This window comes from Giraffa tippelskirchi, chromosome 2 (assembly GCF_054371585.1).
Source record: "Giraffa tippelskirchi isolate mGirTip1 chromosome 2, T2T-mGirTip1v1.2.pri, whole genome shotgun sequence".
Lineage (NCBI taxonomy): Eukaryota > Metazoa > Chordata > Mammalia > Artiodactyla > Giraffidae > Giraffa > Giraffa tippelskirchi.
In genome coordinates, this window is record NC_137276.1 from 99,338,278 (window position 1) to 99,364,001 (window position 25,724).

At 46.3% G+C, this 25,724-nt stretch overlaps 1 protein-coding gene across 1 annotated transcript in view; it reads right to left on the bottom strand.

The window, feature by feature from the left end:
- The window catches only part of EPHB1 (EPH receptor B1), a 456,002-nt gene that overhangs the window by 273,365 nt on the left and 156,913 nt on the right, over positions 1-25,724 (bottom strand). Inside the window, exon 3 of the mRNA XM_081574131.1 lies at positions 20,843-21,524. Within this exon, the coding sequence (XP_081430257.1) occupies positions 20,843-21,524 (682 nt within the window). The remainder of the gene's footprint in view (positions 1-20,842; positions 21,525-25,724) is intronic.

Genomic DNA, 25,724 nt, shown 5'->3' on the forward strand with positions numbered 1-25,724 from the left:
ATGAATTTATAGTTGCCTATAGTTAGAGAGTTTGGGACGGACAGGTACACTCTGCTATATTTAAAATGGATAACCAATAAGGACCTACTGTATAGCACAGGGAGCTCTGCTCAATGTTATGTAGCAGCCTGGATGGGAGAGGAGTTTGGGGAAGAATGTATACATGTATATGTATGGCTGAGACCCTTCACTGTTCTCCTGAAACTATCACATTGTTAACTGGCTAATCCCAATACAAAATTAAAAAGAGTTTCCAACTTCGACTACTAACTCAACAGAACAACGTCAATAGCTTCTGAAACAGCTTTCTTCCTACATGTAAATATAAGATCATGAAAAGTGCCCCCAGAAAAATCAATGCTGGCTTTTTAAAACTCCAAATCAATACGACATGCGAATGTTCTCATTAAGAGCGAGGTGGGGGAGGTCAGAGAAACAAGGAGAATCAAGAAGGACGAGGTGGTAAGAGGGGAGGACGAACAGAGGAACAGAGGGAGCCAGATGAGGCTGGGAGAGGAGGAACACAGGGAGCATGAGGAAGGCAGGGAAGCAGGTGCCAGCACTGAAGCTGCTCAAGTGGGAGAAGCACTGAGAGCCCATCCCCTGCAAGAAAAGGAGATGAGGAAGAACAAGGAACAGGTTTGGGACCCCTCAATGGCTTACAGTCTGTCTCTGGCACTTGGGAGACAGGAGGACAGTAGGCAATGTGCTGGGAGATGGGTGTGGACAGAAAAGTCAATTATGTCCAGCTGGCAATTGGAGCAAGAAATCAAAAACTGTTTATAGAAGGGGCAGAAGTTCAGGCAGGCCTTGGAGGGTTGATGAGATTTAAAATGTGGATTGCTGGCCTTGAAGGGGCAATGGGACCAGCAGGCTACCTGTGAGAGCTGGAAAACAATAACGATGATTCATTTGTACTGACCACTCTCTAAGAGCCAGCAGTGCCCTGAGTGCTTTGCAAGCATTAATTCATTCAGTCCTCCCAATCACCCTAGGAAACAGGTTACTCTCATGCCCATTTTACAGCCAAGAAAACCAAGTAACCAAAGTAACCTACCCAAGGTCATACAGCTAGTAGGTGGTGGTGACAGGGTTCAAAGTCAGAGAGTGTGGCCCCAGAGTCTATACTCTTAACCGAGCTTTGGGGACTGCGGTAGTCATGGGTATTATGGTGCCCCAAGTACAAAAGAACAAGGTGAACATGAAGGGTCCTAGAATACAGGAACAGAAAAAAAAAAAAAAAAAAGACCCTTATTGCCCTTCCCCCCATGTTATAAATAACTGAGGAGGTTTTGGACCCTCCTGATCAATATGGCCTATCTCCCCTCCTATCCCATATAAGAAAGAGGTATTTGCCTTACTCTCCTGCCTCATATACATACCTCATCCAATTAGCAAATAACTCACAAGACCCCCACCCCACTCCTTGCCCTCTGGCTATAAAAACAAACCAAGGACCCACATCCAAGGTCAGTTCTCCCTGACTATCAGAAAGCCAGCCCAGGGTATGGCAGTGACCTTCCCCTCCCCTACTCTAATAAACTTTACTCTACTTTCACTCTGCCTCATGTCTGGAAATTCTTTTCCAACCTGGGCCTGGACCACGACAGGTACATATGCACTTTTGAAAGCTTGCCTGAGACACGTGCTTAGAGCAATGAGGAGATGTAAGAGTCTGTGAGCAGAGGGATGAATGAGCAAGTCTGAGATTTAGGAAGATGAATCTGGAGATGAGGTGAACCCGGAGTACTGGGGTGGAGTTTGGTTAGAGGCCATTGCAGCTGACAGGGTCTCCAACAAAAACGCAGAGGGACAGGACACACCCTCCATTCAGAGGCAGCTCTAAATCACTCCACAGCATTCTCTGAAGACGTCCCCTCAACCACATCACCAACCTCCCGCTGGTCTATGGATTCTCCCTCCTGCAGACACGTGTCTGTTTTTCCAGGTCAGACACATCTCAGCATTTCCCCGAAGAGATGGGGCATGCTCTCCTGCTCAGGTCTTGCAGTGTTTCCTCTAGCATGAACTGTACCACAAATATCTTCTCCCCAGGTTCCTTAACTACCCTTTCCCCAACCCACCCTATCACTCCTGGGCATTTTAGTTCTGCTCAGTTGATTCTTTTGGGGAGACTAGAATACAGACAAGGAGAGCTTCTTCTTCTCAACTTTACCTCTTTTTCCCACACTTGCAGTGGGCTTCCCCAGAATAAAGAAGAAAGCATTCCCATCAAGCTGAGCCAGGCCTGGCCTGGACCTCGGTCAGCCCTTCATTTCGCCATCAGGCCCCCCTGCCCTGCTCCCCACGAAAGGCAAGGGGCCCTGCTTCTCAGGACAGCCAGAGAAGCAGCCCCTGTGGGTGCCTGCCCCTGGACCAGGCTGCAGACCTGGGTGTCAGGGCACACATGTGCCCACAAGCATCTAGCCCACAGAGGGTGCCACGAGGTGAGGCTCCTACAGGAAGACTCATTCCCCACACCCAGGAAAGGAGAGTGACTGGGTCAGCAACCTCCCAGCTCAGTCAGCCATCAGATCACCTGTCCTCTGAATCAGACTCCAAATGACTCTGCCCATGAAGTACCCACCAGCGCTGTAAACAGAGCAAGAAGAGGACTCAGACCCACAGGGATAGAGATGCTGCTGAGGACCAGCTGGGAGGCACAAGTGGGCAAGTGACCCACCTCAGTCAGAGCTGCCTGGCCCCTAGAATCAGGGGCCAAGCCGGGCTGTCGCAAGCAAGGTAGAAGGGCCACCTGGCCTCCCTCCCATTCAGGAAATACCTCAAATTCACACTTAGTGAAGAATCACAGGACTGAAATGAGGAGTCCATTACAACTTCAAACATATCCCATTATCCAACCGCCCTGCCTCTAAGAGGCTGCACGTGTACACATCTCATAAACCCTGCAAGTACTTTCTGGTAGCATAACATCAAGTATTGCAGTTTTTGTGTTAAAAGCATTTATTTGTTGAATGGAAACACTTAAATCATACCACAATGTCTGTAACCCTGTTGTGATATTATCATACATAGATTCTCAGAGAAAGCCCGAAAGATCCCAGCACTCTGCATAGCTAAGGAGCCCTGCACCCAGCGCAGGCTCACAGCAAGGATGCTCTGAAGGGAAGGGGACCCAAGAGGGAGAGACGGCCCTTCCTGGGCAGGTTTTCCCCCAGAGGAACCACGGGAGACAGGTGTGGCCAAAGGAACAGGCTTCAGGCAATTCTCAGACACAGCAAGTTTCTGTTTCTGATCTGTAATTAAGACCTCCATTTAAGCTAGTAACACTTCTTAAAAAAAAAAAAAAAAAAGAAGAAGACAACGACATTTCAACCAGATCTGCCTGGACTTCCTTTCTGTGAATTCCTACAAGTGTTAATAGGTGTCTTCATTAAAGTACAACTCAAGAAATATTACAAGTTGGGTTCCCCCATTCTCATAGGTCTGATGACTCAAAATCAGCAGCGCCTCCCACTGAACTGAAGCAAATTTATCAGAAAGCAAAATTAGCCAACTTGGTCTCTCCAGTGGTGGAAATGAGTCAGAAATAGGAGACAACATGGGTTTGCTTTTCTGAGAACAAACATAGTATGTGACCAGATTCCAAACAAGTTAGGAGCCTTAGCTGTTTAGAGATCATCAGAGAGCAGAGCCTGCTGAACCGTCAGCTACTGTCATGATCCATAGGCCCTGACAGGTTCCACCTGGGGTGGGAGGTGGGGTTGTATCTAGTGAACCAGTTCTCATGCAGTGAGGAAGGGCCAGCTCTTCCTGCACTCAGATCCCAACAGACACTGCCTCCCCTCTGGTTCCATCAGCACCCCACACCCTAAATTAACATTCCCTTTAAGAGAAGTGGGGACTTCCCTGGTGGTCCAGTGGTTAAAAATCTAGCTGCCAATGCAGGGGACACAGGTTCGACCCCTGGTCCAGGAAGATCCCACATGTTGTGGGGAAACTGGCCCTGTGGGTGACAACTACTGAGCCAGTGCTCCACCACAAGAGAAGCCACCTCAATGAGAAGCTTGCCCACCGCAACTGGAGAGTGGCCCTGCTCACCACGACCAGAGAAAGCCCGAGCCCAGCAATGAAGAACTAGCACAGGCAAAAATAAATAAATAATAATTAAAAAAAGAACACTGGGTTTGCTTCGCAAACGCAACCTTCAAGTGCCCAGTCAGGCCTTCCCCACCCACCCAACCATGAAGTAGCCCAAGCTCCTCCTATACAGAACTTCCAGAGCACACCCCAGGGGAGAATGTCATACATTCTGTCCACCTGCCACTGGAGAGTGACGCCGGGGCTCAGGGTAGGGACAGCATGGAGAGGGTCCCATTTCAGACGACAGGATCTACTAAGCCCCCCACTGCAGTTTATCTAACCTGCCCTCTTTTCTTCTGGCCTCTCCATATCCTCTCCTCATATAGCTTGTTTCTCCGATTCCCTGGGCCTTTCCCTCAATAAGTTAAGCCTCATCACTGGAGCGGAAGCACTGTCAGCCAGGGGAACCTGCATGCTAGCTGACTTTGCCTCCTAAACAGCTCTCCTTGCACGTCCTCTGCCCTAACAACACCTCATCTCTGAGAGGCTTTCAACACCCAGGGCTGATTAGAATGTAAGATGATTTTCCCAGGGCGTTAGAGAACTTTCTTTCAAGGGGCCTAAGGGTGAAAGGAGGATAAAGCTTAAGTTTCGAGGAAAAAATACTTCAGATGTAGAGGAAAACTGTTTAATTGCTTAAATTCTTACTGGCCTCAAATAATACAGTAGGCGGGTGAGGAAGAGGAGAGCTGGGGTGGAGTGTTTGACAAACCTGTTTTGCCTGATGAACGAGTGAGGCAGGGCTCTATAAACTCACTTCTGATCTGACCTAGCCTGGGAGCTTCTACTGGCCACCACTGCACCTTCTCATTCTGCAGCCCTGTGCCCTGGAGAACCCCAGCCTCTCCATGCATCCAGTTCTTGTCAATAACTCAGGACACATGAGTTAACAAGAAGACCCTCTCCCCACACACCCTTAAATATTCCTGCTTTCAGGCACTGCACATTCTAGTGTGGAGAGACAGACAATACACACAGTAAGTTACACACTATGCTAGGGATGATAAGTGCCATGGAAAAAATAAAGTGAGGTAGGGTAGACAGGAGAGCTGTTAAGGGTGGTCTACACTGTAGTAGGGTGGTCAGGGCGGGGGCCACTGAGAAGGTAACAATCAACTAAAGGCTTGGAGGAGAAGGAATCATCTCTGGTGTTGGAACAACTAGACATCACACGCACAATAATAATAAAATGACCTTCACTCTGAACCTCATACTTTCAACAAATGCTAACTCAAAACAGATCATAGACCTGAATATAAAACACAAAACTATAAAAGTTTTAGAAGATAACATCCGGAGAAAACCTTTGTGACCTGGAGTTGGGCAAAGAGTTATTGGACATGAAACCAAAAATATGATTCTTATCCTGGAACAAATGAAAAAATAATTGGTTGGATAAATTGGAAAAATGGATAAATTCTCCACACAATGGAGTATCATTCAGCTCTCAAAAGAAATGAGCTGTCAAACTATGAAAAGGACATGGAGAAACCTTAAATGTATATTACCAAGTGAAAGAAGGCAATTTGAAAAGGCTACATACTGCATGATTACAACTGTAGGACATTCTGGAAAAGGCAAAATTATGGAGACAGTAAAATGATCAGTGGTTGCCAGGCAATGGATGTGGGAAGGGATGAAAAGGCAGAGCACAGATGATTTTTAGGGTAGTGAAAGTACCCTATATGATACTATAATGATGGACATATCATTATACATTTGTCCAAATCCACAGAATGTACAACCTTGAGAGTGAATTCTAATGTAAACTGAGTGATTATGATGTGTTAGGGTAGATTCATCAATTGCAACAAATGTGCTACTCTCGGGGGGATGTTGATAATGGGGGAGGCTATGCATGTGTGGGAGCAGCAGGTATATGGGAAAGATACATAATACATGTACTTGCCTCTCAATTTTGCTCTGAACTTAAAATTTCTCTAAAAAGTAAAATCTGCCATAAAAAATTAATGGATAAATTGGATTTCATCAAAATAAAAAATGTGAGTCCGTTGGACTGCAAGGAGATCAAATCAATCAATCCTAAAGAAAATCAATTCTGACTATTCATTGGAAGGACTGATGCTGAAGCTGAAGCTCCAATACTTTGGCCACCTGATGCGAACACCTGACTCATTGGAAAAGACCCTGATGCTGGGAAAGATTGAAGGCAGAAGGAGATGGGGACGACAGAGGATGAGATGGTTAGATGAAATCACCGACTGAATGGATATGAGTTTCAGCAAGCTCTCGGGAGATGGTGAAGGACAGAGAAGCCTGGAATGCTGCAGTCCATGGAGTCACAAATTGTCGGACATGACTGAGCAAGTTAACAATAATGCTTTGTAAAAGACACGATTAAGAGAAAGAAGTGACAACTTACAAACTAGAAAAAATTTTCAACTCACATGTTCAACAAAACAACTTGCATCCAAAATATTCAAAGAAATCTCAAAACTCAATAGTAAGAAAACAAACAGCCTAATTAAAGTGTGGGCAAAAATGTTGAATAGACACTTCACCAAAGAGTATAAACAGATGGCAAATAAACACATGAAAGATATTCAACATCATTATTTGCTAGAGAATGCAAATTAAAACCACCATGAGATATCATACACCAACTAGAATGACTAACATAAAAATACTTACAATACCAAGAGCTGACAAGGATTCAGGGCAAGTGCTGGTGGTAATGCAAAACAGTACAACCATTCTAAAAAATCAGCCTGGCAGTTAAACGTACAATTTCCATATGAGCAAGCAATCCCTCTCCTGCGTATTAACCCTAGAGAAATGACCTATACACAAAAATCTGTGCCTGAATGTTTATAGCAACTACTTATAGTCACTCAAAATTGGAAACAATTCAAATGTTTGTCAGCAGGTAAACAAACTATGATGCATCTATACAATGGAATATTATTAGCAATAAAAAGGAACAAACTACTGACACAAACCAACTTTGATGATGCTCACAGTATTATGGTGAAGCCAGTCTCAAAAGTTGGCACAGTGTATCATTCAATGTTAAAAGGCAATATAATGGTGATGAACAGATCATGGATCAACAGAGGTGGGGGATGGGAGGAGGGAATGGAGAGAAAGGGAAAGCATAAAACAGCTCTTCTGTTTCTTAATTTTTATGATGGTTGCACAAATCTACACATGTGTTAAAGTTTGTAAAACTGTCCACCAAAATAAGTTTAATTTTCTGTATGATCATTTTTTTAAATAAAATTTAAAGTTACTACAAAATGCAAAAAGAATTTTAAAAAATTAATTTTTCAGTGATAAACTGGACAAACTCATATCCACTGATGACTAGATAGGTGGCTTCTACCATCTTCAGAAACTAAAATACTTTCTGTACCCCTGACTCAGATCATGTTATCTAAGCCTTCCTAATATCACATTCTTTTCCACAATTCTCCTATGCCTCAAGAGAACCATCCCCATAGATAGAAAATTATGCTCTGGTTTATTTAATAATGAATTGTTAATAACCTCAAACCCATTTTTAACACATGCAATGTACCAAGATCTCAGCTGAACTCTACCTGGTCAGATCCTTGTGGTGTCTTCACAGAAGCCTTCTCCCCTGCATTGCAAGGCAAATTCTTAACCGCTGGACCGTGAGGGAAGTCCTCTGTCTCCAGCTCTTGACAACTACCCATCAGTGGCCGTTTTCTCAATGGCTTTGTGGCCTGGCTAATTGCATAGAATATAGACTCAAGCCCTTGTTTTCTAGAGGAGTCCTTGGGCAGGGTTAAGGCAATATGCACTGAGCTTTGGGAAGTACATTTTGTACTAGAGATAGTCCGTACAGACTCCAGAAAAATTCACTTCGAGATCTCATCCCAGAATTGGGGGATTTTCCCAGAAGATACCAGTGGAGTCTCTCTCGTCACATGTAGCCATTACCCTAAACAGCTACCAGTGGAAGAGAATGAGCTAGTTATAGTCTTTGCTTTCCAGATTCTATTTCCTTTTCCTTTCTTCCTCCCTGACTAGTTAGTACCAACATGTATCATGCTGATACACTGTTCTCCTTTTCAGTTGTTGACATTCACAAGAAATCAGAAAATGACTCCATGTTTTCAATGCCCAGGCACTGACGTCAAAGCCGTGACATGTCCGCGTCATCAGTTTGTTCACCATAGGCTGGGACAAGGTGCATCTCCAGACGGGCTGAGTTACCAGGTGACCTCTCTCCTCATGACTTCCAGCTCTCCGAACTGGTCCCCCCTGGCACCTCCAGGCCTTCAGAGTGACCCTAGCCCAATGAAGCATGGGCCACTCCATTCTAAGCCACAACAGAACTGCCAGGAAGGTGCTGACTGCTCTGGTGTCTGGAACCTTCTGTGAGCCAGCAGTGGGTTCAAAGACCTTGGGTCGGAGCTGGGCTCTGTCCTAACACTGGCTGCTGTTTCCCTGGTGACACACCAGGCAACTGGGCTGCTTTCAGCGAGACTAGTGTCACAGGTTTGGGAACAGAAATTGCCTGGCGAACCAAGAACAGGACTGGGTGAGAAAAAAGCCCTAGGAGAGTGCCTTGATTTGTCAGAGGAGGTTTCCTAAGTTGGGGCATCCTGATGACTCAGCAGCTCCTCCATAAGGAAGGCCCCTCACACCAGTGATTCCCCACCTATCAGCCAGAACAAAATTACTAGTAAAAGGATAGACTTAAGTGTCCCCAAAAGAGTCTAGTGTTTGTAGGGCTATTGAGAGACGGACAAAGATAAGAAGGGTGGGTGGACGCCAGCAGTGGGGGTTTACAAGAAACTCTGTCATTTCTTCTTTCCTCTCTCTTAGGATGGGAGGTTAAGACAAAGCCCCTCTTTGCTATTCTGAAGAAGCTTTGTTGCTTATTTTGTCAAACTCTCCCTCCCAAGCCTCTCCAAGGTCGCCCCGCCCTTCCCTCAGTGGCTGACTTGCAAGGGAGTTGGCCCCTCCACTGCCCGCCTCTTCCAGGCTCACTCTCATTCTCTGGCTCTAATTAGCAACTGCTTTTTTATTTTTGTATGCACATCCAAAGACGGAGAATGGGCGGGGTGTAGGGGGGCGTGGGGAGACTGAAAGGGAGAAAGCAAAGGTCTGTGTGAAAGGAGAGAGCAGCTGGCTTCTCCCTCGCCCCCTCCGTGTACCCGGGCCCCCATGTTGGCAAACAGCACACAATGTCTGTCTACACAGCCCTTTGTGGCCCAGAAGGAAGGGTCTGCACACAGCTAGGAGCGGGAAAGGAGACTGGGGTGGAGGCAGGGGTTGGGGGGGCGGGGCTGGTCGGGCAAGGAGAAGCCTGGAAGAGGCCTTGCCGTCTGGGGGAACCAGGGCAGAGAGAGGACTCAGGGAACCAGGCTGTCCCGCCACCTCTGCCTCCTCCTTCTGGGTCAGGAAGACGTGGGGTGTGGATGTCCAACTGGCTTGTGTGCTGATGCTATTTATTGGCTCTCTGGAGAGCACATCCATTGCCCCCAATGTTGCAGAAAGGGCTCGGAGGGAAAGGGGCTTGAGCTGGGACTGTGAGTTCATAATTAGACTCCACAGAGGTGCAAGGAGGAGGCACTGAGTGCATCTTGATGGGGTTCAAAGCAAAGGGGCATGGAAAGGCCACCCCCAAAGGTGAAACACTCTCCCAAATAGTTGAGTTTTCATTGAGGAAATTCTGAGGTAAGGAGGCTGGGTAGGTAGGAAGAGGTACCTGCAAAAGGGGAGGGGCACTATTAGCCTGAAAGGTTGAATCTGTCACCCTGATTGGGTATGTTTAAACCACAAACAGCTATGGTTACTAGTTCTTAATTAGTACCTGGACTGAAAGATTTAAAAGATGATAAGAAAAAATAAAGTCTGAAAGAATTCTCATAAGCCAAGAATCATCACGAGTGAGGTTAAGGAAGCTGAAAGAAGCAGAGTATGTTCCAGAAAAATTAAGAAATGAGCATGGAGAAGCAGGGCATCCTACAAAGACATGTTTTTAAAAAGCAATTGTTCTTTTAAATAACTGATCTTATTATCAATATGTGTGAATATATATTAATTTTTATGACAAAAATTACTCATAATATTTACAATTGATTTCACTGATAAACATTGATTTCCTTTATTTCCCACTATGAAAAAAAAAAAGAACTTTTTCTTGCAATTTGCATCTAAACAGCTTTCTAGAGGGAAAAAAATAAAAACAACGAATGGCTCTAGCCATTCACTCATTAAAATTCTACCAATGGAATGTGTCTTCTCATTTCTCTTTTTTCAAATCAAGTCCAGAGAGAAGAGAGACAAGAGAATAGAATAAATGGAGGAAAAGAAAACAGTGGACAGATGAATTTGGCCAAAGATGCAGAGGGGAAGACAAACAGAGCCAGTGAGGAGAGAGAAGCCCAAGTCGCAAGGGCCTCCACATTCAGATTAACACAGGCATGTGTGTGATAGACCCAGAAACCAAACAGAAACCCTCCAATTGCCTAACTCCCAGAACAGGCACATTTTTGCCAAGTTCATGATTTGGCAGAGTTCTTGCATATTCCATACAATTTCATTGAGAATCTCTATCCATCTTGTGCAAAGAGCAGATTGTCATTTTCCACTTGAAACACACACGTTGCACTGACCTTATGTCCTCTGTCAAACTGACACATTATCATCAACTTTTAGTGAAAGTGTTTCAAGATGTATGGGCTTGCTCTCATTCTGTTGATTTTCTCCTGTGTGTGTTGTGTGTGCACAACGTGTCACTCTATTGGACAACAGACAAACAAAGTCTCTGCCATCACTGGTTACTTCCTCCATCTGGTTCTGCCATTGTCACCTCTCCAAGTACATGGCTTGTCATTGGACTCGCACTCTCTGCCTGCCTGGTTTTCCTGGAGTTTATGCTACCAGTGCTCCTGAGATGTTTTCTTACACATCATTTTTTGGTTTTAATTTTTATTTTATATTGGATTAGTTGACTAATAAGGTTGTGTTAGTTTCAGGTATCCAGCAAAGTGATTCAGTTATACATATACATGTATCTATTCTTTTTCAAATCCTTTTCCCAGTTACGCTGTTAGAGAATATTGACCAGAGTTCCCTGTGCTGTACAGTAGGTCTTTGTTGGTTATCTATTTTAAATATAGTAGTGTATATATGTCAATCCCAAACTCCCAATTTATCTCTCCCCCCATCACTCTGCTGGCATCTTTCCTCTTTGGTAACCATTAGCTTGTTTTCTAAGTCTATGAGTCTGTTCCTATTTTGTAAATAAATTCATTTGTATCATTTTTTAGATTCCACATATAAGGGTCATCATATGATATTCATCTTTCTCTGTCTGACTTACTTGCCAAGCCTTTCTTCCTCCTCAGCTCACATCCTGCTTCCACCAATTTTGCTTTCAATGTGTTTTGTTTGGTTTTCATTTAGCAGATGGCACAGAGTAGGCATTCAGGACAAAGAGGCACATCAGGGGTGGCTCTGCCCATGGAGAGCTGGGGGAGGAGAAGAGTGAGAACTGGGCTGACCACGGAGGTGGAGGGGTGTGTCTTGATTCATATGTACCATGAGTATGGTCACTCCATGAACCTCCCGGTTCATCCCTAGGCAATGGGAAATCCTGATCAAACTCTGACGGTTTTTCTTTGGGTACCTTAGTGAAGGTTTCTATCTCAGTCCACATGGGACATTGAAACCCCAGCTCCCATCACACATCACAAATCTGCCCCTAACAGACTCTTGCTCTTCTTCCTTCTGGGGAGAAATACAGAAAAGGGGTTGTCAGCCAGGCCTCGGAATCCTATGGTGTATGACCTCGGCAAAGCTACTTGGCTTCTTTGCATCTCAGTATCTTCAACTGAAAAGTGAGCATGATGATTGTGTATACTTCACAGGGCTATCTGAGGATGTAAGAGATAATGCAGAAAAAGAATTTGGCAGAGAAACCAGGACATAGTGAGTGCTCTATAAATGATAGCCATCCCGCATTAGTGCCTCCATGCAAGCTGGAAGCCAATCCAGAGAAGTTTGTTCTACACCTGACTCAGAACCTTCATTGTGATCTGACAATGAAACACGGGACTGCCTAGCAGAGCCTATAAGCTGCTCTCTTAGCCTAGACAGAGAAGCCAAGTCAGCAGTCTTTTAAACATCAGTCATTTGCATATTATCTCTATTCCGGTTTTTGCCCTATTTTCATGCCAGGTTTTTAATTTATTATTTAACTTATTTTTTTTAGGCTGACTCATCTTTCAACGGGGGAGCCTGGTGGGCTGCCGTCTGTGGGGTCGCACAGAGTCAGACACGACTGAAGTGACTTAGCAGCATCTTTCAACCTGAATATATTTAAATGGAAAAGTAGTGAGGAAGGAAAGGAGGGAGGGAGGGAGAGAAGAAGAAAAAGAGGGGGAGAGGAGAAGATGGGGAGGCGGGGAACAAGGAAGCAAGAGGGCTGAGGCCAGGAAGAGAGGTGGGAAGTCCCCGGCCCCAGAGAGAACTGCTGCAGAGTTGAAGACAAAAACCAAGAAAAGAAGGAGGCAGTGAGCAAAAGCCCAGGGCTAAGACAAAGCCCACTGGCACAGCAGACCTGAGGCAACAGCAGGCTGGGCTAGACACGTGGTCAGGGAGTGGACTGAGACAGATCCAGGGCTGCTGGGGAAGGGGTGGCAGGTCTGATGAGAGTGGGATGCTACAGAAGAAATGAAGAGGAGCTGGAGGAGATAGGGTCTGAGGGCTGGTGACATTTTAGGGATGGTGGAGTGGGAGGCACCACAGTGGGCTGAGCCCCAAGACCCCAGAGGTTAGCTGGGAGAGTAAAAGGAAGGGATGTGGAGTGGAGAGACTGGGCCAAAGAGGGAAAGCTGAGAGGTGCATGCCAGAGGGGAAGCAAGGAACTCAGAAGAGGCAACGGGTAGGAAAAAAAGGATAGGAAAATCAAGGCGTGTTTCCCACCAAAATGGCTGGAGTGGCCTTCCTGAGACTGGCCAGGAGGACAGGATGGCCCTTCCACACCAGCACTGGCTCTTGTCCTGTCCCCAATGCTCCTTTCTCCACCACAGTCAGGGAAACACTGAAACAGGTGTACAGCATGTGCCAAAATGTCCTGAGGCTACAGATGGGCAAAGAATGTGTGAAGGGTGGGATGCAGGGCAGAAGGGAAGGGCAGACCATGTCACTGAGTGAGCACACTCCAAACTGACTACCCTGTGCAAACCTACCTGATGTAATGACACGTTACATAAGAATATTCATGTTTTAGCTCCCCAACAAGGCAATTTATGGAACTTTGTCAAGTTCAATGCCCCTCATAGCAAGAGAAATGCAAATGAAAACCACAGTGGGATGCCAGTTTCATCTATCAGATTGGCAAAGATAAAAACAATTGATATTTTATTTATTATCTTGGCAAAGGCATAAGGAACAGGAACTCTAAAACTTGTTGGTCAGAGCAAAAATCAGTAGAAAATGTCTTTTTTGGAGGACTGTTTGGGAATATCTATCAAAATTTAAAATGTATATACTCTGATTCAGCAGTTTTACTTCAAAGAATCTGCTGCATTCTTAGCTCTTAGAAAAGTGCTTGGCACACAGAAATTCCTTAATAAATATTCACTGAATAAATTAATTAATGAATTTATCTCACAGATATGCTCACACCTAAGTGCAAAGATGAATGCACAAGGATGTTTGCCAAAACATTGTTTAGAAATATCAAAACACAGGAAGCAACCTACGTGTATATAAATGAAGGGCCAATTAAATAAAGGTACATCAATCCAATGGAATATGATGCAATCATTGGGAAGTAAGAAGCAGATCTCTACATAATACAACCAAACCACTCCTAACTTTCATTGTTAAGTAAGAAAGGGAGTCCGGGGTATGGGAGTGGGCAGATGGAACTCAGTGAAGAACCCTGTGCAGTAAGCCCTGTGCAAATGAAGAAGGAATGTGTCTGTATTCTGGACGTGCAAATGCATGGACCCTGTTAACAAGAGAATATCAGAAACTAAAACAGTGAGGGATCTGATGAAGACCAGAGTCAGGGAAACTTAATTTCATGTCCCACCTGCTCGAAATATTTAAAAAATAACAACAAAAAGTAACCTGGGATAAGGGAGATTTGCATAAAAGTTCCACCCCAGGGTCTAGAGCAATGGGCCTCTGACTCATTTCAGTCCTAGGAAGTGCCCTGAGATGAACCAGGCTGCTCTGGAAGTCTGAGTGTCAGATCACTAGAGGTGTCCAAGAGCAGGTGGGGGACCACAGTGGGAAAGCAGACTACGTGTCATCTGGTGGGCTGGACTCTGTCCTCAGAGGCCTTACCTAGCTGAGAGGGGCCACCCTCCATAGGCCACTCATGACCCTGCCCTTTGGACATGGCAAGCACTTTCTAAGAGCTAAGATTCTAGTAGATTCTCAGAAGTAAAATTGCTCCATCTGAATGTTTAAGTGTAAAGGGTCTGGCATCAGTAGGTGCTCAAGAAGAATCTAGAGAAAGAAGTGAGCATAGAGACACTGCATTTGTAGGAACTCACAAGTGGAATCCAACCAGACTGAGGAACTGGAGGCCACAAGTGGCAAGGTCTGCAAGGAGTGACCTGAGCAGGCCCCAAGGGTCATATCCACCTCATTAACTGGCCCTTAAAACAAGAGTGGAGGGCTCAGTTTCAGCTGCCTGACCAGGTAACTGGTACTCCAGCTCTTAGCTCAGCCGGCAAGGACAGTACATATGGCACCTGCAGGCAGAGACCCCTCCCCTAGGGAGAGGCCAGGGTGCCCCTCTCTCAACGTCCCTGCCACAGTTCCATTGGCAAAATAAGGCTTGCTCCTGGCGGTGTGCAAAGGGGATGTATTCCTTCCCCTTTTGCAGCTGCCCTGAGCTGACTGTCTCAGACTCTTCCCCCACTGACTTGAGAGAGAACTGAGACCCAGGAGCATTAGGGTACCATCAGTACAGCTTGTCAACGGGCCAAAGCATGGATATCAAACTCACACCATCAGAGCTCCTGGGGCCCAGAATCGCGGGCCCGCACTCCAGGCAAGTTCAGATTCACTGGGAGTTTTCTCCATACTTCAAACTCAAAAGTGGCGAAGAAGTTTGTGCTGAGATATGTGTGTTCAGGTTCTGCACACAAGACCGTCCAGCTCCAGAGAGAGGTAGGACCGGGGAGAAAAGGGGGTAAGTCTGACAACAGCCCTGCCTCGGGGGCCCATGAGGCCAATTACAGAGCCATAACCAGGACGCCATCCTGCAGCCCTGCCACCTTCCCTGTCCTTTTCTAGAAGCACAAAGCCTTTAGACCTCATCCTTCCCAGGGAGCCTTGTGTCACTCACCACCACCCCCTCCCACCAATGCCATGACCCTTTGGATGGTCCAGAGGCAGGTCAACATGTCAGAGCATCTGGAAAGATGGTACTGCTTCCAGAGAGATTAAAAAGAAGATGGGGGTAGTCATCATGGAGCTCTGTGCTGTACGGTGCAGAAACATAAAACCACAGAGCACAGTTCCATGGAGCACCCAGACCCAAGAAAACACAAAGGGCGACACAGGCACAGAGGAAGTGCTCATGGGAGAAGAGCTGAGAAGGGTTGCTATTCCTTAAAACAGATATTGCATAACCAAGGATGGTTAATTTCAACAAAAACCAGTCTCAGAAGCAGAGGCACACAGTGGCCTCCCAGACTTGAGTTCTGATCCGAGTCTGACATCACCCAGCAGGGCTCCCCAGACTGGTGCCCAGCGATGCTCTCTGTCTGCCCGCTCTCCATGGATAAATAAGGCAGCCAGAATAGTTGGCCTCTTAGTATCCTGCCCACTTCCACCCCAGCTTGGGTTGTTTCAGACTCCATAGTTCTTCATGGGCCCAAACTGGACTGCTTACGCTGTGATGTACCTAATCACCTCAATAATGATCTTGTGGTGCCTTTGTCATCATCTTTGATAATGTTTACTAAGTCATGGATTTCTAGCCAGGACAGCTATCATGCCCAGAACATTCTCAGCAACTTCAGCACTGACCTGGGAGAATCATGATTGGTTAGCCAACACCAGTGGAATCTGGGTACTTCTAACCTGTCCTTTAAAGGCAGAAGGGGTGGCGCAGAGCACAAGGGGATTTGGAATGCAGAGCTGCCCCTTCCCTCTTCCCTGGTTGTCCCCTGCAGCCCGCAGAGTCTGGACTGTGCACCCCCACACAGTGTGCTGGAGTTGGTGAGGCAGACAGCATCCTTCCAGCTGTTTGCTGTTGCTCATGCTGGGGTCACAGCCCATTACATGCAGCCTATTACATCAGAGTCCTCTCTGGAGGGCACTGGGCAGGGCCACTGGGGAGGCCCAAGAGGTTTCTAAATGAAGTAGCCTATTGGGTAATCCTATTATGAAGCTCATCTTACAGGGCTGCGGTGTTAATGACTCTGGTCTTCCCCAGCCCTGAGCTAAGCGGGTCTCCCTGGGGCCTGGGAGGAGGCATCTAGGCTGTGGCTTTCCTCTCAGTCACCAGCCAAGAGCTGATGGGCCAGAGAGCAGAGCAGAAAGACTTCCTCAGTGCCCCTGAATGTGGTCACCTGTACACACATACATACACACACACACACACACACACACACACACACACACACACATCCAGGATGAGGCAGGAGGAGACCTAGAGCTGGGACCAACAACCCTAAGGGAGGTGGAAACAGGCCCCAGGAACTTCTCTTTTCCATGAAGAGCTAAACTAGATACATTTTTCTCCCCTTTCAAATTCTGCAGATTTTTTTGTCTTAGCTCCCCAGGTTTATAAACTGGCTCTCTCCCTGGCTGCTCAAGTTGACAAAGGCACTGAAATTACTGAAAGGTTCAAAATGTCTCTTGGCTTTCCAGGCATGAAAGAATTTACATGTAGGTGGAAAATCACCAAGGAAAACAGTCCCTCCCAAGGAAAACAGGAGAGGAAGGAAGGAAGGAAAAAGAGACCTGGGGGAGGGGCAGAGAGGTGTGGGTGAAGGTGGAGGACACTGCATGGACAGTGCCCATGAGGTCTCAGGATCCAAGGCAGGGTTCTGATGGATACCAGGGAACAGGAGAGACATGAAACAGCAGACAGAAGAATCAAGAACAGAGCTGTTCTTCTTTAGGAACTGCCAAGGCCCTGCCAAAATCCAGAGTTGGAATGATCTTAGCTGACCTCCAAGACCAGTGCAACATTTTGGGTGCCACAATACAGAGGGACCTTGCCAAGCACCAGTTCTTGGCCTCCCTGGTCCAGGGACAGGCAGGCTACAGGGACTCACATGGAGAATCGACTCAGCCATCCACCTGAGCAGGGAGGGCTTGAGGGTGGATAAAGACAAAGCCATAATTTCTCATTAATCTGCTATACTATCAGCATAAACCTTGAAACTGGGGCAGATAGACCATTTTCCTAGTAATTAACAGTTTCACAGAGACAAATGCATGATGGGTTAGAGTCACTGGTGGGGTCAACAGGCTTCTGGGATTCTGCCTGATTGGTCTAACCTATGTGTACAGAAAAGATGAGGCCGGAACAGGCCTTGGGCCACGGAGCCTCTAGAAAGTGTGTGAGCTGCTTGCTGCACATTCTGATGTGCAAGCTCCGCAGTGGCTTCCTCTGCTTGCCACCCCCTCCCTCCTCACAATAAGAACAGCTCTAGGCCAAGACCATTCTTTGCTGGCTGGGCCACCTAATTGGTCTCCAGGTGCTTCTGCAAAACCAAGCAACTGGTCACCATGACTCTGACAGGCAAGGGTTTAACAGAGGCAAAGTGAAAAGTCAGAATAAGATTCTTGCCCATGATGAAAGTCTGTCCTGCCAGAAAAACAATACAAAGGATATGCTTTCTGCCACCCCATAGATTCAACACATGCAAAAGCTCAGATTCAGATATCCAGAAAAGAAAATTGATCACCTTGACACAACTATGTGAATCATGGAACCATCCCAGCTTCTCCCAGCTGGGCTCTGGGGCATCAATTCTCAGGGCTGTGCTGAGAGAGAGCAGCTTGCCTTCCTTCTCAGGTCTTACCAGGACCACTGATGGAGACTCGCTCTTTCTAACCCACAAGTCTCTACTGCATCCACCGATCTCCATGCTCTCAGTAGTAGGCTGTACTAGGCAGGCAATTGTGGAGGATCACGGTGCCCACCTGACAGCCCCGGATGAGAATCCAAAATGAACTGAGCATGTTGCCTTGAAGATACACCCCAGGAACCAGTTACAAATACCTCCCCAAGCACTGTCAATCCCTATCCAAAAAGTGCAGAATCTGCCCAAGGCCCTTCACCTCCCTAGGCATCCCACTGCTATGAGCCCTGGAGAGGGGGAGGTTGGTCTCAGTCATCAAGCCCAGGTTACTAGCAGAGCCAAGGGCAAAGAATTTAGAGGATTCAGCTTAAAATTCATGAGACAGGAAAAAAGGTACCTTTCTAGAGCACTGAGCCCAGCCAGGCTGCTGGGCTGCAGGACCTATGTTACTGCCTGGCTTGCTACTCTCTGCTCTTAGAACTGCCACCAAAATGTGGCTTCCTGTGTCTCTGAAATGGCAAAGTCATGGTCCCTGGGGGTCCCCATCTCCTCCAGCTTCCAATGAGTTTGCAGCAAGCAGAGTGTGAAGTCAAGTCAGGTTCCTAACAGCTCTAGATTAGGAACATCCACCAAAGGTCAGGAGGAGACTGAAGCTACATAGACAGAATGGAAAGCAGCCACTTGGTTTTACATATTTACCCCCATAGGCCCTCCCAGGATAACCACAGGAGGTGACTAAGAAGCAGCAGGCACTGCAGGGCCCTCCCAAAAGAGAAAAGTTCCGATTAGCCCAGAGAAATGAGAGCCTGTTCCCAGAGTCCCAATTAAATCAGAACCAATCAATACTTGCTCTGGTTCCTGCTGTTCTGCTCAGGAAATAATGAGAAAAACAAGAGCCCCAGCCAGCAAGCGTGGGATGGCAGCCCTTTGAGGTCAGGAGAAATCACCCCTGCTATCAAGAGTGTGCCTGGCAGCTGTGGCACCTGCAACTAAACTCAGCCTGGCCTGGGTCCCCACTCAGACCCGACACATGCTCAAGAGGGCATTGCCCTCCCACCCCCAAGCAACGGGACAGGAGAGCATGGTGGGACCAGGCCAGCTGGTATTAAACCAGTCTGTGTTGATTCATCACTTGATCTGGCATTCTCTCCCCCCTGTTTCCACATCATCCATCATGGGCACCATAACCAAGAAATCCAATAAGGACACAAAGGCGCAGCTCCCTGCTCTCAGCAGGCCTCAGAAAGGCTGTGAGTGCCCCAGCTCAGGCAATTAGCTGAGTCCAAAGGATCGCAGAGCTGGTGGGCAATAGCATTACTGTGCCTGGTGCTTCACCTGCAGGTGGTTGGTGAGTAAAAGTGGAGAAGGAGACACACAAAGGATGTTCCACTGCTCAGGCAGGGTGGGGAGGGCGACAGGGGACAGCTGGCACGAAGCTCATGATGGAGAAAATGGAGCAACTATAGCTCCCCCCAGGCTTCCCTGGTGGCTCAGTGGTAAAGAATCCGCCTTCCAGTGCAGAAGACATGAGTTCAATCCCCGGGTCTGGAAGATCCCCTCGAGAAGGAAATGGCAAACCACTCTAGTATTCTTGCCTGGGAAATCCCATGGACAGAGGAGCCTGGTGAGCTAAAGTCCATAGAGTTGCTTAGAGTCAGACAACTTAATGACTGAGCATGCATGCAAGCACAGCTCTCCCATCTCCAAGTGGTCCCCAAAGGACTGGGGGCAACCCCAGTAAGGAGTCAGGGTCAAGGTGGTCATTTCTGAGGTCTGTGTGGGAAACTTTGCTTTTGAAAGACTCTGAAACTTTGAAGGCCACAAGCAAAAGATAAAAATAAAGGAAAACAGTCTTCTCTTCTTCAACTTCGGGGTCCCCGTTATTTGGTTTCCATGTACTCAGGCAACAGATGAGCCATGGACCCTCTCGATCCTTCTATTAACTCCCAGAGAAGGCCGAGTCTCCAGCCAGTTCAGCATACTTATTGTCACAGACTAGACATGTGCTCTCCTGGACTGAGGAGGGCCAGTATGAGGACAGGACACTCTGACACCCCCAACTGCAAAGTCACCATCACTCTGTAACATCCTGAAGCAAAGCTAACAGAAAACATGGTACTATCCCACCCCCATTCCAACACATTCATCTCCTTTCAGGACTACTAATGCTAGGCCGCATCCCTGCCCCATGGCCTGGCACTAAGTCCCTGGAGGAAGACAGCCAAGCCAGGAGGCTTTGAGTTAGTGAGATGCATGGGTTCAGTACCAAGCTAAGTGATGTGGGAGCTGGACTGAAATGAACAAAAATATTTTCCAAGTTCAGTCGCTTCTCAATTACCGTTGAGTGACTTATCCATGACAACCTAAATAATCCATGCCTCAGAGCACAGGGCTAGACAGGATGCAGGGGTGTGTGTGTCTGTGTCTAAAAGAGGGAGAAAGAGAGATAGAATATGAGTGTCAGTGTTCCCAAAACTAAATATACATGAGTGGTTATTAAGTTATGATCCCCCGTTTGGAATTCTCCCCATCTCTTTCACCCACCCTGTATATAGAAATTCTGGTTGAACACAACTGGAAAACCATCAGGCCTAGCACTGGACATGGAGGTTCTCCAGAGCTTTAGAAGAAGCCATTAGGCTCTTCTGTCCCTATCCGATCCAGAGCTGGACGTGGGGACTCCTGACTCCTTTGCTGCAGGAAGGAGAGGCCTCCTGAGCCTCAGGGCTTACCCTTGCAGGCCACGCTGTTCTCGGGCTCATAGCCAGGCTTACAGGTGCAGCGCCCGATAGGCACCATCCACTCCCCGTCCCCGTTGCAGTAGAGTTTAATGGGCACATCCACTTCTTCTGCATTGGGGATGCACGTGCCCCGAGCAATGACCAGAGATGTGCTCTCCGCCCCAGTCATGGTCTCTGGGAACACTGCAAAATTTTGCACAATGCTGGGACACTTTTTGAAGAAGACACGGACAGAAAGGAGAGACATACAGGCTCCATAATCCTGGAAAGCAAGGTAAAAACCATTCCGTGTAAGAGGCCCAAAGCTCCTGACTTCTGTGTTGACCTTCATCAATCTTCCCCCAAAGTCCACCTGGGAGAAGCTCTCATCTGCCGCAATGGTGTCCACTTTGAGGTAGGGGGCCTCGGACCAGAAGGCCGACTTCTTGGTGGCAATGACAGAGTCTGTCTCATAGTAGTACAAGTTGAAGGTCTCCTTGCAGGAGCCTGGGACGTTGGGGAGGCTGCTGCAGTCCCTCACAGTGAAGCGCATCTCCGTGTAGATGCGATGGGCCCCCCGCCGGTTGATGAAGGTGGTGAGCAGCCAGTTGTTCTGATTGGGCTCGAAGACATTGCACACCTGGTAGGTGCGGATGGTGTTCAGATTTTCATCGTAGCCACTGACTTCTTCCCACTGTACCAAGCAGGCCAGGCACACACATGAAAAACACAAAATAGAGAGTAAGAAGACAAGGAGAGGCAGAGCGGAAGAGAAGTCTGGCACTGAGGGGCCTTACGAGTTCACCAGTGTAACGGCTTGACTTGAGAAATGAACACACTTAACCCTAACTTGCATTTAAAGATCTCCTTATGAGCACACTTCAGGAGATTCCTATGCAATCCATCCCAAAATATAACAGACTTCACTGTATAAAGCTTCCCATCACCTAACCCACAACTCGCATGCTGTGACAATGACTTCTTATGTCCACAAGGAACATTATGTCCACCTGCAGCTTGGAGTCCCATATGATGGAGGGACTTTCACCCTCAATGCCACAGCCTCTACTCTCAATAGTCACTCTGGGGATCAGGGATCTGACCACATGTCACCTCCATCCACCTGGGAAATCCTCATTTCTGAACCTAATTTCTTTAGTGTGGTATAACTCCTTTATACCTCCAAAAATCATATGAATATAAAACTTTTCAGAATTTTTCAACAAACATAGATTCACAAAAACTCTTGTTTTATAACATCAATCTCTTTGAAAGAGCTAGATTGTGAAACTGGGAGGAGCAGAATTGCTGAGAGATCCTAAATGAAGCAAATTAAGCTTCCTTGTGTGCATACTTTGAGCAAAGATGTGATGGAAGAAAATGTTGGAAGGTGTTACTTGGGGAGTAAAGAAAGTTTCTGAATAAGGGAAATACAATTGTGACTCTTGTTGGAAAAGAGTTCTCTTATATTCAGCAGTCCTGTGGATCAGAAGGAAAATAATGTCTCTCAATCATACCAACAGTTCACCAAAGAACTAGCTTACCATCACCAATTTATAGGTGCAATTCATCATTCAATTCAACTCACCCATGCTCACATGGCCATAAAGGATATGGGGAAGAGAGGAGACAGAAACAAGTGCTTTGAATGGCTGAAGAAATTCACCTAGTAACTTATTTTAGTAATAGGCAATAAGGGAAGAGGGTCGGTCCATAAAGACACGGCTCCCTTCATGAGCCTCCCTTCATGGGGGCCAAAGAAAAGTTGCTGGATCATTCGCTCTTCCTTGTTCTGAGAGAGGAAGCAGCTGCCCACACTGGGGAGTCCTCAGAACCCTGCCCTCAAGAACTGGAGGTCTTCCCAGGAGGTTCCAATGTGTTTGCTAAAAAAGTAAATAAGGGGCAGAAGAAATTCCATTTCCTAAAGTGAAAAGAGAAAATAGATAAAGATCCTTGACTAATTAGCAGTGATGACAAAAGAAATCAAACAGTATCATTTCTTTAAATATTGTGTTAGTTGCTTATTATTTGGAGTGTATAGTTGAAATATATAAATTAGAATTCTTCATTAAAAGAGCCAAACACCAATCAAGCGTTACACGGGAAATACACTAGGATTTCTTCCTGCACAGGATTAATTCTCTGCAGGAGCAAGAGGCAAGGCAGAGGCGAGGCTATCCTTCAAAATTGTACCAGAGCTTCTGAACACCAGGCATGGAGCAAAGGAAAGAGCACCTGGAGACCTGGCCCTGCCCACTCAGGCCTGTACAGAGACCCCCCAGTGAAACTCCTCCCCAGGCCCCTCCCAGCACTCTCAGGAGGCTCTGTTCCCACCCCAGTCTGGAGTTTTAGTGGGCTCCTTCCAGGATTCTTGCACACAGCCAACCTCACCTGCACTTTGCTTAATTTCTTATTCAATCTCTAGATGTTGAGGTACATTTTTTATTCCTTCTTTCAATTTTTTTTTTGGTGTTATATTCTATTTAATTGTGTTTATTAAAGTTCCATTCTGCTTGCCTGGTTTTTTGGAAACAGAAAGTAAATACATTAGGGAGAAGTCATTGCTAGCAGTTTTTTTAGTTCAACTTTTCAGACCTCTCCCTTTTCATGGCTGTATTGAAATTACTTTTTCCCAGTTGACCCTACATGACTTTAGACAGAAGGACAGGATTTTTTTTTTTTTTTTTTTTTTTTTGCTGTTCTGCAATTGTTTAAACACAGCAGGTCTCACGATACATCATTTCACTGGGCTGTATGAGGTTTCAGCACGAATATGGGGCTCCTTTGTCAATGCACAGGTGAAGCCTGAGGCCCACTTAGGGTGGGGACCTTGAGTCACCCAAGACTAATACAGCTCTGCTATGTGAGAGCAGGACAGGAAGCCCACCATTTGGGGCTCATCTTAACACTAAGGCTGTCACCACCAGCGTGTCTCTAAATAGACAGAATGAGGATTTACACTCTTGTGGAGCTGGGATATTGAGAACATTTATCTTAAAAAATGACACTGATTGGTATTGTAAGACCCAATAGAGGTAATTGTTTCCAACATTAACCTCTCTGGGCCTCAGTTTTCTCATCTGTAAAATGAGGGATCATACTGGGTGACCTGGAGTCATAAAAGTCTACAGATCTAATTGATTCCATGACAGCTCCTAAGGGAGTGATCAAAGCAAATTAGGGGGGAATACAGCTGTATATTCAAAGGGAAAGAGCAGAAAGAAATTGAGAGAAAGAAAAATAATTCCTCGTTGTTTGGGGAAAGGCTGTGATGGAGTCTCTTTCCTTTTTTATTCTTCTTCCTGCTAGAGCTACAGGGGTTAGAAACATAGCAATCAGAGTGGGCTGGAGGAAACACAAATACTCTCTGAGCAAGTGGCAATTAGGATTGTGGGCCTTGAAAGAGAAGATTTGAGTAAATCAAGATGAGGGTGGAACAGCATTCCCAGCAGGGAGGACAGACATTATTATTTGTTTGTGATACTTGGAATCAGTGCCATTGCTTTATAGTTCTACTTCATGCATCCATCAGTGAAAAAAATATTTACTGAAGGCCAACTTTATGCCAGGCATTCCATTAGCCACTGGGGATGCAGAAATATGAAGCTTATAATCTAGTGCAAGAAACAGAAATTAGACAAATGGTTATTAAAATAACTAAATTATTACAATTGTGCTAACTGCTGTAAGGGAAAATTTCAGGATGCCAAGAGGCCTGGCAGAGATGACCCTCCAAGCTGAGAGGGATGGGTGGATAGAAGTCAGCCAGGAGAAATGTGCATCTGCTGCCAGCAGAGAGGGGCAGAGAAGGGACAGAGCACTGAGGCCCAAGAACAGCAAGTGCAAAGGCCCTGTGGTGGAGAGAAATGTCCTGGCACCACTGAGGAAGGAAGAATCATTAAAAAAAAAAAAAAAACTAGAGGTAGCAGGAAGAAGACTGAAGAGAGGGTGAGTCTGATGGAGAACTTGGAATTTCACCCTGAGAGTAGAAGGCATTGATGAGTTTTAGGGAGGAAAATATAGGTGACCAGAGCTGAGTTTTTAAAAGAGTTCTCTGATGCAAAGTAGAGACTGGGTTGGATGAGTACATGAGCAGGACAACTGGCCTTTGTTTTCCTGCTTCAAATGAGAGATAACAGAGGGTTGGACCAGACCGGTGGAAACTGAAAGTGTATCTTGGTGCAGAAATTCTAGGTTTTCATCACGTTGAGGTGTGGTGATGAGGTGAGGGATAGAAAGAGGGTGCTTTAACCAGACCTATGTGTCCCCTTAATACTCTTTCATGCATCAGGTCTGCCTCCCTAACCAAGCTTTGAGGGACTCTGTGTCTCTAGGTGCACAGCTTCATAAACCCTTAAAAAATGGGTTTCACCAGTGTTGGATACACAACCCCATTGGTATTCAGACCTAAGACCTGTGCTGGTTCCAGCCTCTGGGGGGCGCTCTCACTGCCCTTCCCAAAGCCAATCTCCTACTAAAGGTTTCTCAGCCTCCACTTCTAGGCATTTGACATGCTGCCTCCTGTGTTCCTTTCTGTAATTATCTCCTCCCATTAAAACAACAAAACACTTCCAATTGCTTATCAGATTGGCAAAAAAATTAAAAAGATAAAATATCAAGTCTCTGTAAGAATATAGCGAAAAGGCCACTCCTGAGCCTATACATGGCAGAGTAACTGGTGGGATGTTCTAAATGTCAAATCAACAGGTCTCACCATTTGGAAGGTTGGCCACAACTCAAATCAGTGGGGAAAAGGTGAACCATTTTTTAAAATTGTTGTAATAGCCGGGTATCCATCTGGGAAAAACACATAATTCTGCATCCATACTTCTTATCTTACTCCAGAAAAAATGTCCAGTGAATCAAAGATTTAAACATTAAAAATGAAACCATA